This window comes from Cyprinodon tularosa, unplaced genomic scaffold, assembly GCF_016077235.1.
Source record: "Cyprinodon tularosa strain WSP-4 unplaced genomic scaffold, ASM1607723v1 ctg336, whole genome shotgun sequence".
Classification (NCBI taxonomy): Eukaryota; Metazoa; Chordata; class Actinopteri; order Cyprinodontiformes; family Cyprinodontidae; genus Cyprinodon; species Cyprinodon tularosa.
The window spans coordinates 1,017,541-1,031,647 of NW_024039048.1; the positions used below are offsets into that span (position 1 = coordinate 1,017,541).

Here is a 14,107-nt window from a genome sequence, read left to right on the forward strand (position 1 = left end):
GCTTTCACCTTTTAAAGTTAACCTTAAATATTATTAGCAGATTTTTATTCTAGGTAAGAAATAAAAACAGGCAGTTATATAGTCAAGAACAGAGTGTTGCTTTTATATAATTCGACTTCCCCCAATGCTGATGGAAAATTACTTTGAATCCCTTATGAAAACACATTTATCTACTACAATAACAATATGACTGCAGGCAACAAGATTTACTGAGTCTAAATCCCCTCTTTAAATGTTTAAAGCACAGGTTTAGATAAAGTCTAATGTCTTTGTTTTTGCAAAGAAAGAAGCAAGTCAAATTTAGAGAGCATCAGAGTAAATTAAGTCTGATATCCTTGTTTTTGCAACGTGAAAGTTGAGGCCAAGTCTCAGAGTTGAATAGCCATCTGTGGTGGATGACAGAGAAGAAAAATCCTGCTGCCTTGTTGTATAACTCTACTCCTTATTCTGTTTGATCAATGTTGCTTATTGTGGTCTCATCTTATCCTGTAGTCGGCGACTTCAATTTCTGTTTACAATCTGTCGAAATAGTTTTATTTGTAGCACAAACACACAAGAAACTACAGAGGAAACAATTTCCCTATAAAGGTTCAGATTGGAAACATTATAGCTATTAACATAAAGAGAAATACAGTACCTGAGCTTATAAAGTTCCCACATAACCTTGGAAAATCTGCTACATCGCTGCTGTTTTCAGACCAAAATAATACCACAGTTAATCCCCATTGTGTATAATTTATTCCAATAAAGCAATTCCTCTTTTCCTTGATCAGAAAGCATCAATCCATCCTGGTTTCATAATGCAGTATTTGGCCTTGTGCTTATAATCTCTTATAAAGCATTAATGCTGTTTTTCCCTACACGTTAATGACAGTAAATATTCTAAAATGCAGCACAGAGGCCTGCCGGGGTTACCAAATCTCTCGGCTCAAAACTAATCATGTGCGCGAGCCCCCCTGATTTGTTGAAATCATCAAAATGCTACACGCAAATCCTTTAATATGGATGGGAAATGCCAGAAAACAGCTCAGAAGTTTAACTCCCGCTGGAGAGCTTTCAGTATTAGGTTTAGTCTGTTCAATTAGCAGCTTACGACCCAATTCTCTGCTCATGGGGGGGTGAAAAAGAGATTTTTTTTAATGGCTAATTGAACACACAAACACAAAAGCTTAACTTAACACTCAAATAAGTAATAATCCAGCTAAAGCAGAGCATCACACTGGTTAGAGGTTAAAGGGAACAATGTCACTTTATGACTTTTAATTCTGCAATATTCCATCCATTCATCCATCCATCTTCTTAGGCCTTGTCAGGGATGGGTGGGGCCGGTGCCTACCTCCAACGCATGCACAGAAAGAACATGCAAACTCCATGTAGTAAAACCCCAGGCCGGGAATTGAACCGAGAACCTTCTTGCTGCAGGGAAACAATGGTACCACTATCCCCAAAATCTATAATAAGTTAATAATCCGATTAGTCTAAAATGTCAAAACTAATCAGGAGATCCAAACCTTGCAAAAGTATTCAAACTGAACAATTATAACACAAATTTGACTCGAATATAGGGATGGGAATGGAAAACCGGTTCCTGTTCAGAACCGGTTCTGTGTGTTCCAATTCCATGGCACCGTTTGGCAGCTCGTTTAACGATTCTCTTAACGGTTCCAGGCAGCACCAGAGCCTAGAGCTAGGCAGCAAGACATGCGCCACATTTTTTACGCAAGTTACGCACACGGCATTCAGGAAGCAAGAACGACCTGACCAGGCGTAAGTCTAGAAAAGCAATGGTGTCCCATGGGGTAAAGCGATCGAAAGATTGGCTTCTTTAAGGAAGAGAAATATGGCAACAAGTTGCTTTGCAATCATTGCAAAGCGGCAATTACATCAGCGGGAGGAAATACATCCAACAATACAGAAACACCTGTGCACACAACATGGCATACATTTTAACGAATGCTGTGTTTTTGATGCTTCCAGACAGAAGTTAAAGTTACGACCAGCATGGAAGGCGACTCTGGTGGTAAGAAGCTAGTTTTATATCAGTGGCTGTGCTTAATGTGGTTCCGAGTAAATCATATGACATTTCTGGAAAGAAACCAATTTCCTACCTCTCTTTGGGGTTATTAAACATGGTAGGAAGTTGCTCCGCAGTTCAGGGAGCGAGAGAAAAGTGAGGCTCGTTTATTTAAATCAGGGGGAGATGAGTTTATTTCCCGAAATTGTACAGTTATGCTTTTTCATTAAACCGATGCCTTCTCCATTAGATTTAGATGACTGTGATGACACTGGTAGCCTGGCTGGCTCAGAGGCTGGCATTTCCCGTTCACTGCCTTCTGTTTTCGGTGAGGAAGACAGAAATAGAATGTCCCAGGTGAAGTTAGACGAACGTCACCATGTACTTAGCAAGTTTATTGTTTCACAGAATCGATAAGAGAATCGGAATTGTGAAATTCTTATCAAATTCCAACCCTACTTGAATATCTCTAAATAAATAACCCAGAAGTCACCATCCTGGTGTATAGTAAAGACCCATCTCTACTGCTGAAGTAAATGATACATTTAGCAAAGTAACGCTAAAGTTTAAGGTGCATTCAGACTGAGCGAGGAGTCCTTGGTGATTTCCACTTACCCCCGGGAAGTTAATGCGCCCTGTATTTCAGATGCAGTGTTTACAACCCGGACTGCCCCATCAAATGAAAGGAACTTCAGCTGCGGGAAGTTGACCCCCATCCAACCTGACAAAACCCCTCAGCAAATAGACTTAGTGCTCTTTGGTGCAGGTTTGTGCACTTAAAATTATAAAAAATGACAAATTAATAATAAAAAAAAGATTATGTGTGCTACTTTGGTTTCAGAGACATTAAATATTTTTTAGTCACCCAGCGGTCAACTATTCCCCCATTTAGCTCTGAACTGAATCAAAAATGATCTCCTTTTCAGTGCTACTTGATTTGTGCATGTAAAACTGTTGTTTGGGCTGATTTGGTTTTTAAGAATTTTCATCTTTGCGGATGACATCACCATCAAAGCAGATGTAAGTGCTGCTCTGTGCTGTTGTTGAACATAACAGCAGCCATGTTTACCTCATATTGTGGATTGAATGATTGTTGTATTCAGTAAATTACCAGCTTTCCAAAGACTTCAGTTTAGATCTGCCGTAACCCTTGGCAACCCCATGGCATTCCCTATCAAAGTCTCGCTTTCACAATAAAAGCACTGGTAAACTTTAACATCACAGACGGCTGCTAAATAGTTCTCTATGAACTAATTTTTAATTGCCTTGGGGAGCCATCGTTGTTTTAAAATGCCCAAAAAGCACTTCCTCGCAAAGGAACCAATGCTGGGCAGTGGGCAGTGACAGACGGGGTTCTGTGCTGGAGGTAAGTGAGGATGATGAAAAGTATTTATAGGCTTTTTACAAAGCCACCTAAAAACCTGTTGAGAGCATTCCTTATTTCTAAATTTGTTAACATTAATTATCTCTATTCCATTTTAAGTGAAAACAGCTTCGCCTACAACCAGCTCCCGATAGGATGCAGTTTTGCGATTTCACAAAAAAGATCAACTCGTTTTCTTCAGCAATCACCTCTCTGTTCTCTCCGTGTGGTGCAGCTGTTTAACAACACCTCAGCTCTATCAAGTAGCATGAGGTGAGAGCGGAGAAGTGAACGCCTCACGGTGTGGGATCACTGCTGGCTGCTTCCCCGCCGCTCCCCACGCAGTTTGCATAAGGATACTATGTAAATCCATGGCCCTTGCTCTGTCTGAATGGACCTTTACTCTGTTTTGTGTCTGGTTTGCTCCTCAACCTCAGCAGAAATATCTTATCTTTGCCTCTCAGGATTAGTCCCCACCTGTTCTGCTTTATCTCCACTTCACCATCTCTGCATTCATGCAGAGGGGGGTTATCTACTCAATCACACAGCCACTAGGTCTGTTCTTCAGGGGTAATACTTGTGCAGCTACCTCCTAGTAGAGAATGCAATGATAACTACAAGCAAGGATAAACAGACACTTTACTTTCAAAATGCACAGCCTCAGTTGAGCAAGCAGCATTCAGACTTTCTTTTTACAGGGGATATTACAACCAAAGGGTTTTTTTTAGTTCCCCCAGTAAAATCTGAATTTGTCTAGGATCTATTTAAAGTGGCGGTTAAAGTGGCAGATAAACCAGTTAAGGTGGCTATGAAGGTGGCAAAGTGATCAGAATCTAGAACAACTGGAGGCAGCTAGAAGGTTCTAGCCTTTCTGACCTTACAAAGCCTTGATTCCCTAAAATAAAGTGGAGAGTTTGTCTGCAATGATTTTTTTGGTTTCTGTTCTATTAATCCCATTATGTGATCTGAATTAGCAGAAGACTATGCATGGACGGAAATAGATTTTCATTTACTTACACTCCATTTTATTCTGCTTTTTAAATATCATTAAAACTTCTAAACGTTACTTTAGCGTATTTGATAATCTCAGTTTAGTGTTATTTTGAAGCAAACTAACCAGAAAAAAATGCAGTAACTTTACCAAAAGTCTATATTTTCACACATTAATGCAAGTAAAAAAAATGGACATTATAGACCATGAATCTCCTCAGATAGCAGATTCCCTCTCCACTTGCTCAGACACGAGTTCCATCATGTGCTTCCTATAACCAGAAACTGACTCATGTGCAAGAAAGGAGTTTTTCTTTTCAAATGGTTCACACGGGCAGGAAAGTAGCACACAGAGCCAGTGGGCATGAAACTGATCACCCATGATGTCTTTGGAGATCTAACTTGTCCAGCTGACAGTTTGGCAAAAAAGAGAAGGGGAAAAAAACATAAAAATGTGCAAAAAATGAGGAATTTGGACCCCGAGAACACAGCCTCTCTGTTCACTCTTGATTTTCAAGTTAAAGAATGATGTTCTTTCAGTTTAAGTGTTGGAGGATTTTGTTCTTGAAAAATGAAATTTCAACAGCTTTTAATGAGAGCAGCACCAAAAGGAAGAACAAAATGCTACATACATCATTATATGTATATTTAATCTGATTTTATACATTAACCTGAGGCTCTGAGTAGATAAGAAGAAAAAAAATCTTTTCAAACTCATAATGAACAAATAATTGAATCAAATCTTCACACAAGGTCATGTTGTTTAGATGGAGCCATGTTTTTACAGGAATACCCTCCAGAAGTCTGACAGCACCCGATTAATATTTTAAATGTAAAGACAGAGAGCTTCCAGGATAATACTACATTACAGCCAGACGTTCTATGCATTCAAATAAATCCTGCTGCTCTTACTGTCTTATCTGGTCCTTTGAGTTGTGTGTGCTGAACGCCTGATCCGGTGAAATCGCCAGCGGGAGCACTAAAACCAGTTGAAATGAATTCTTGAGTATTAATTATGAGCTATAAAACTGAACACTGCTGCTTCTTGATTATGCACACTTCAAGCTGAACAGAGGCCTGCTGGGCACGGCATGTGATCCCTCTGCACACATTAGTTAACATGCCAAAGTTAGGTCCGGGCGGGAGAACAACGGAGAAGGAAGAGAAAGCAGATCTGCTAAAGATGAGACGATCAATAGAAGCAATCCTTCTTGCTCCTTTACTACCTCCTAAACCCAAAAACATCTGGGTTAAATCAGCAAATTTAGTATAATTTTAATTATGGAGTACAACTCCACCTAAGAGATGTCCTAAATTACCATTTAGTGCAGATACACCGCATAAAATATCCAAAAATTTGTAGTTTTTTCTTAAAATAAGTATTACCTTTTAATTTGAATAGGTAAATAAGATGATCTGACCATGAAATTAGTATTTTACCCTGAAAATCAGATAACTAAATGTAAATCGTTTTGTTCAATTGGCAAAGTGTCTCATTTACCTGCTAAATTCAAGAAGAAATGCACTTATTTTAAGAAAAAAAAATACTTATTTGTATTTCATTTTTTTGCAGTGTATGACATATAAAACACTTAACATGAACATAATTCATCCATAAAACACTATTGGTAGAGCCACCAGAGAGCTCCCATTAACCCTAAAGCAGATTTTAATGACAATAAAACAAATCTGTCATTCTGTTATGTTCTGTTTTTGTTAAAATTGTACTAAAAAAAACTGCTATTCAGACACATTCGGAAAAAATTTACCAATTTGTGACTGACTAACAGCTGGCAGTGCTTTCCCCTTAATTTAGTAATAAGTAGAACCAGCATCTAATAGTAAACTGACCCACATCCTGACTCCTTTGGTTCTGATTTCTGCACCACTGTCTTGTAGCCTGATAAAGTTGATTTATTAAGTTCCATTGTTTGAACAATCTGATTATGACTCCCTCCAGTGCAACGGGAGTTGAGTCGGAGGTTTTTTTTAGTGCTATGTCACATCATCTACTCTGTGAAAAAACAACTGCCTTTAATTATCAAGGTGTGAAACATCCGCAAAGCTCCTTGGTGTCTGATACTATCTACTAGGAGCCAGAAGTGAGAGGAATAAATTTAGCTCAAGTCACTAATGAGGCTGACTTGTTGCATTTAAATTGCCGAGTTTAAAATTAGTTATTCATGATCGGAGAGAAGTCGGCCTACTCTGCAGTTGCACACTTTTATTAAAGCAATAGCTGTGATATATGCTGGTAAAGAAAAATTGATGATTTACTGTATTTCATTACATCCTGTGTTTTAGCTCTTGGCTTTGTTGCAGATCATTGCTTGTATTGACATATCATAAACCTATTAACTATGTTTCACCTCTTCCATAAAGATCACTTTAAACTCTACATATCTCCTAGCTTTAATTACGGATGGTTCTTTTTAAAGATTAAACCACTAAAATAGTAAGAAGCGGATTTCACATATTTCAGAAACTTTGAAGTAGTTTCTCAGCAGGTTACTTAAAAAGTTCAAAAGAGGAGCAATACGACTATTATGGAAACATTACTACCATATATGATGGGACAAATGTAGCAGCCAAATATCTTACATAATTCACACATTTCCTTTCTTTAACAAAGATCTGTCATCCAATGCAAAGTCTTGCATTTACCATTGAAAGTCATTTGACAACCAATACTGTTGTTTTTTCATTATCATGCTATATTTAATATGCACAACTGTCAAATTGTAGACTTTTAAAGATGATACTACAGTATATGCAGCAAGAAGAGTCTTAAAGTAGAAATATATAGAAAAGATTTAACCACTGTCTGTAGGGGTGTGTGTGTTTAAGGATGCTGGATGCTCAATAATGCATCAATCGACCTGTAGCTCATTCTTTAGAGCGTCTATTCACCTGAGGACGGATGACTCTCTCGATGTTCTTCAGGGCTGTGTCGGGAGAGGGGGGTGAGCAGTCGGGTGTGGGGCCTGTTGAGCAGTTGTCATGGTTACCATGCTCCTCCCCGCTCACGGCAGCATGGGACAAGTGACCTTGGAGCAAAAGGACAAGTCAGAAGCAGGTACAGAGACAAAACAAAGATTTGTTTGGTTTTCCCATGCATAGTTTTAAAATAATTTTTTTCTCCTTAACATTTTCTGAACTGTTCAATATGTTTTTATACTAAAACTGTTAAAGAAAAAAATAACACAAGAAGTTGCAGTTCAAATGGGAAATAATGACACTCATAACAGTTAGGGTAAAATGATCAACAGGTCAATATATTTAGAAGAAAAAATTACTTATATTTTCATTACAAAAATACAAACATTAGCTGATCTAAATTATTTATTTACTTTGTAAAACATGAAATTCTGATAAAACCAAAGCAGAATTTGTTAAATAAAATATTAACGGGTTGGACCCCCTTTTGCCTTCAGAACTGCCTCAATTCTTCGTGGCATAGATTCAACAAGGTGCTGCAAGCATTCCTCAGGGAGTTTGGTCCATATTGACATGATGGCATCACAAAGTTGCCGCAGATTTGTTGGCTGCACATCCATGATGCGAATCTCCCGTTCCACCACATCCCAAAGATGCTCTATTGGATTGAGATCTGGTGACTGTGGAGGCCATTTGAGTACAGTGAACTCATTGTCATGTTCAAGAAACCAGTCTGAGATGATTCCAGCTTTATGACACGGCGCATTATCCTGCTGAAAGTAGCCATCAGAAGTTGGGTACATTGTAGTCATAAAGGGATGGACATGGTCAGCAACAATACTCAGGTAGGCTGTGGCGTTGCAACGATGCTCAATTGGTACCAAGGGGCCCAAAGAGTGCCAAGAAAATATTCCCCATACCATGACACCACCACCACCAGCCTGAACCATTGATACAAGGCAGGATGGATCCATGCTTTCATGTTGTAGATGCCAAATTCTGACCCTACCATCCGAATGTCGCAGCAGAAATCGAGACTCATCAGACCAGGCAACGTTTTTCCAATCTTCTATTGTCCAATTTCGATGAGCTTGTGCAAATTGTAGCCTCAGTTTCCTGTTCTTAGCTGAAAGGAGTGGCACCCGGTGTGGTCTTCTGCTGCTGTAGCCCATCTGCCTCATAGTTCGACGTACTGTGCGTTCAGAGATGCTTTTCTGCCCACCTTGGTTGTAACGGTTGGTTATTTGAGTCACTGTTGCCCTTCTATCAGCTCGAACCAGTCTAGCCATTCTCCTCTGACCTCTGGCATCAACAAGGCATTTCCGCCCACAGAACTGCCGCCCACTGGATGTACATTTAAAATAAATCTGTAATTTATTTAATATTAATAAGTTTTTTATAATGTATGATAAAAAATTGCATCAATTGGGTTTTTCTTTTAGTCAGTGATGACATCAGCAAATGGAGTAACTTCTATGACTAGTACTCTACTATAAATGCGGATTTTTTTGTTGTATCACAAATCATCAATGCTTTTTTTCTTTTTAACTAAAAAATATCTATAAGCCACAGTTTCAGCGCATCTTTTGATAATTGAAACACATGCAGATGCCTTCTTTTTTTTCCCACTGCATGGGAGTGACATGTTAAAATCAAATTGGTTTGTAGTAAATCAAAATACAGCACCTCACTTCAAATCAAAGTCAATTCTACTTCATAAACATTTAGATTTTCCTCTTTTAGAATATAAAAATCTACAGGTGCTGGTCATAAAATTAGAATATCATGAAAAAGTAGATTGATTTCAGTAATTCCATTTAAAAAGTGAAACTTGTATATTATATTCATACATTACATACAAACTCATATATTTCAGATGTTTATTTTGTTTAATTTTGATGATTACAAATGACAACAAATGAAAATCTCAAATTCATCATATCAGAAAATTAGAATATTACTGAAGACCAATAAAAACAAAGGATTTATAGAAATGTTGGCCAACTGAAAAGTATGAACATAAAAAGTATGAGCATGTACAGCACTCAGTATTTAGTTGGGCCTCCTTTGGCCTGTATTACTGCAGCAATGCGGCGTGGCATGGAGTCGATCAGTCTGTGGCACTGCTCAGGTGTTATGATAGCCCAGGTTGCTCTAATAGTGGCTTTTAGCTCTTCTGAATTGTTGGGTCTGGTGTATTGCATCTTCTTCTTCACAATACCCCATAGATTTTCTATGGGGTTAAGGTCAGGAGAGTTTGCTGGCCAATTAAGAACAGGGATACCATGGTCCTTCAACCAGGTACTGGTAGCTTTGGCACTGTGTGCAGGTGCCAAGTCCTGTTGGAAAATGAAATCTGCATCTCCAAAAAGTTGGTCAGCTGCAGGAAGCATGAAGTGCTCTAAAACTTCCTGGTATGTGGCTGCGTTGACCCTGGACCTCAGAAAACACAATGGACCAACACCAGCAGATGACATGGCACCCCAAACCATCACTGACTGTGGAAACTTTACACTGGACTTCAAGCAACGTGGATGAAGTGCCTCTCTTCTTTTCCTCCAGACTCTGGGACCTTGATTTCCAAAGGAAATGCAAAATTTACTTTCATCAGAGAACATGACTTTGGACCACTCACCAGCAGTCCAGTCCTGTTTCTCTTTAGACGCTTCTGACGCTGTCTGTGGTTCAAGAGTGGCTTGACACAAGGAATGCGACAGCAGAAACCCATGTCTTTCATACGTCTGTGTGTGGTGGTTCTTGAAGCACTCACTCCAGCTGCAGTCCACTCTTTGTGAATCTCCCCCACATTTTTGAAGGGGTTTTGTTTCACAATCCTCTCCAGGGTGCGGTTATCTCTCTTGCTTGTACACTTTTTTCGACCACATCTTTTCCTTCCCTTCGCCTCTCTATTAATGTGCTTGGACACTGAGCTCTGTGAACAGCCAGCCTCTTTAGCGATGACCTTTTGTGTCTTGCCCTCCTTGTGCAAGGTGTCGATGGTCGTCTTTTGGACAACTGTCAAGTCAGCAGTCTTCCCCATGATTGTGTAGCCTATAGAACTAGACTGAAAGACCATTTAAAGGCTTTTGCAGGTGCGTTTGAGTTAATTAGCTGATTAGAGTGTGGCACCAGGGGCCATCAATTTTGAACCTTTTCACAATATTCTAATTTTCTGATATGATGAATTTGAGATTTTCATTTGTTGTCATTTGTAATCATCAAAATTAAACAAAATAAACATCTGAAATATATGAGTTTGTATGTAATGTATGAATATAATATACAAGTTTCACTTTTTAAATGGAATTACTGAAATCAATCTACTTTTTCATGATATTCTAATTTTATGACCAGCACCTGTATTTGGATAGTTGAGAAGCCCTGATGGGGATTAGGAAGGAACAGATTATTTAATCTACTCCTTGTTATATACAACCAATGGTGATATTATAACCAGTTATACGGCAGTAAACAACGTGTCACAGGTGACATTTTTAGGAAATATTGCTGGCCTGTATTTAATAGTTTTAAATAAAAGAGTGAAGCTGAACCAGGTGCCCTGGCATAGTACTGTACTGTTGTTTGAACCGGGTTCAGCGTTACACTTAACATGTTGCATACCTCCACCCACGACACTAGCAATCATATGCGTGATAGCATAAGGCTGCGGTGAGATTTATTGTGTAATGTGAAAAGCAGCATCTCCTCTGCCATTACTGGAAGCGCGTCCCACTCCAACGACCTCCTCCGGAGCCCCCAGACGGTCAGGAAAATCAAAATAATGTGGATTACAACAGAATACATTAAACGGTGTCTTTTCTATATGCAGTGTTCCATACACTGTTCTTTTATAAAAGAAACTAAATTATTCTGTCCTCTTATTTTCACAAATCTCTGCCTCTCTGTATCACTGATGGCAGAGCTCCGCCCTGACACAAAGAAACATGCAACATGCAGAGGTGAGCGCACGTTCCTGCCTGTAAACACAGGCCATACTGGGAAATATGTCACCAACACCTGCAAAACAAGCTAAAAACGTCTGCATTTTAAGACCTGCTTAGAGATGTGGAGACAGCAGCACTTTCTCTCCTGCAAGCAGCAGCAATTCTCCTTATCCACCTATAGAAAACTGCTTAAGTGCTTCAGGCAGCAGACCTTACCAATAAGCAGGAGACATCACTTGGTGACAGCTGTTGACCTGTTCGAGGAGAAATAACTCCCCTGCAGTACAAAACTGACTTTAGGAAATCCGTATGAAAAGAGTAAACTAATCGGTAAAGATTGATAATTAATTGATATAGATAAAAATATGGAGAGAAACAAAGTCTAAAATCTGTTTCCTTCCAGTGCTTCCATGCTCTTCAAGATGCTGGAGGAGGGAGCTCTCCGCTACAGACAGAGTAATTCATTATTTTTACAATGACGCCTTCAGCTTAAAGTTACCATTATTTGAAGTTATTAGCCATTACTTTTACAGCCAGACATTTACTGTAGTTGCAGATTAGGACTAACACCCCTAGCAGGCTACAGGAAGACCATCTTGCAGCCTTCACGTGGCTTATAGTAAATGGACCAGATGTCTCTTAGTTTCCATACACCGAGGCTCTGGAAATGTTCTTCCAGAAGCCCTCTCAATGCACTGCAGTAATATACATTTACTCCAAGCTATGCACTGTTTAAGTTGGGCTAAAAAATGCACATTTTAAATTGATTAAAGCAACTGTTTTATCGCTTTTATGAAAAGAAACACATGCTAATAATGTCTGTCTCCCAGCAAAGATGCCTTTCCTTGGTGGAAAACAGAACAGCCATAGCAACAAACACTGAATACAATGCTGCCCAGAACGGTGATGTCTTTCTCAGCCATAACTCTAAACACAGACGCAGCGTGTGTGGCCAGAGAGTGTGGAGATAATTTCCCCAGTGTACAGCCATTTAACAAGAGATAAGAGGGAAGGACAGAGGAGAGCGTAGATGAAATAGTCAAAGCGTCTTTTAGTGTGCTGGAAAACACACAAAAAAACAAAAACAAATGTGCTTTGTCGCAGTACAGTGGGCAGAGGGGGTGAGATGCATACACAAATATAATTGCAGCTCTCTGTCAGCTGCTACCTGCCTACAAAAATTCAATCAGAGGTCAAAGCCTTATCCAATTACGGTGTGATATCCAGCTGGAATGATTCACACACAGTAGCTTCGCTGTCAGTGATACTATATGATAAATCTGATCGAAGTTCACTAAAAACTTTTACCTAAAGTTTACAAGTATTTACACCCCTTGTGTTTCTCACTTGGTCATGATAAAAAGTCAAAAATCCTTTTTAATGGGATTTTAGTGACGGATCAATACAGCGTGAGGCCTTTTAGTCAAACAGAGGCACTACATTTTATTTTCTCTTCATAAATCTGATAAGTGTGGCTTGCATTTGTACTCCTCACCCTGTAACCTCTTTAAAAACCAAATGAAACCAACTGCCAATACAGAGAGTGGAAAAGAATGAAACATATCAGTTAATATTCTGGTATTGGCTTAATTCAATTGTTGCTTTGTTTTTGTACCGAAACCTAAATTTTTCCAAGAGTCTCTATTTTTTTTTATTTATTAGCCAGTCCCTGCTGGTTTTACCTGTCGGTTTTGGGTCTTTGAAGTTGACATGACAACTTCAGCATAATTACATTTATTATAAAAGTCTTAGTGAAATCTATAATGGGCAGATGACCAGTTTCTGCTGAAAAAGAGCATTCCCAAAGCATGACACTTCACACACCGTGCTTCAGAGTTACTAAAAGGTTCTTTCCTTGGAGTGTTTTGTCCGCTGCATTCTAACATTTCCTCTGTTCTGGTGTCAAAATAAAGTTCACAAAACATTATCCTTGAGGTCCTGCTCTACATTCTCTATTTCTGTTTTATTATGACCGTAGGCGTCGGTTGAAGGAGTTTGCCTTACAAGCAGAAGGTTGTCGGTTCAAGCCTTGGCTCTGGCTTTTAATGTCGTTGTGTCCTCGGGACAGCGGTTCACCCGCATTGTCTACTGGTGGTGGTCAGAGTGACTGGTGGTGCCAGTGTATGGTAGCCTCGCTTCTGTCAGTGAGCCCCAGGGCAGCTATGGCTACAGTATAATTGCCACCATCAGTGTGTGTGCATGAATGATAATGACTGAATGTAGTGTAAAGTGCTTTGGTCAAGTCTCCTGACTTGAGTACTGTATATAAGTACAGTCCATTTACCATTTACCTCATTCCAAAGTTTAACTTTTGTTGTCAATGGTATATTTTTGCAGCAGTAAGAGCATGCTGGATGGCTATAAACATGTTTAAGAGTTTTTAGAGAGACTTCTTTTAACATCATACAGACTGCCTTCAGAATGACATTGTTTGCATAACTAGATCTGATTATTTTGGAAATTGTTTGTTTTTCCAATACAATGGCACCCAATTATTGTAGGTCTTTAAATTGTTTACTAAAGTCCTACAGCTTCCAAATCTCCTTCAAAATACAGAAGAACTAGCTAAAAACTAGCTCTAAATGAGTGCCACCGATGTCATCTGCCTGTGGGTTGATGTTTACGACAAAATTCAAAAAAAGCACAAAGGTACTCTGCAGTAAAAATGTGCAAAGTTCCCATCATGTTCCGTTTGTATTGTCGTTGTATCATCGTTATTTTTCTGCAGGGACCGTTTCACATCATGCACTCCTACATGTGCCTGTCGTCTATGTTTCCAAACCCATGCAGTGGTTTTACCAAAGAAGCCACACGTACAGCGCTATAGACAGACATGCAATCATCCAGCAACTGCCTTGG

At 39.2% G+C, this 14,107-nt stretch overlaps 1 protein-coding gene across 5 annotated transcripts in view; it reads right to left on the bottom strand.

The window, feature by feature from the left end:
• The window catches only part of anks1b (ankyrin repeat and sterile alpha motif domain containing 1B), a 296,256-nt gene that overhangs the window by 122,786 nt on the left and 159,363 nt on the right, over positions 1-14,107 (bottom strand). For all 5 annotated transcript variants that reach the window (XM_038294207.1, XM_038294206.1, XM_038294209.1 and 2 more), the window contains one exon: positions 7,278-7,414. In XM_038294207.1, coding sequence (XP_038150135.1) covers positions 7,278-7,414 — 137 coding nt within the window. The remainder of the gene's footprint in view (positions 1-7,277; positions 7,415-14,107) is intronic.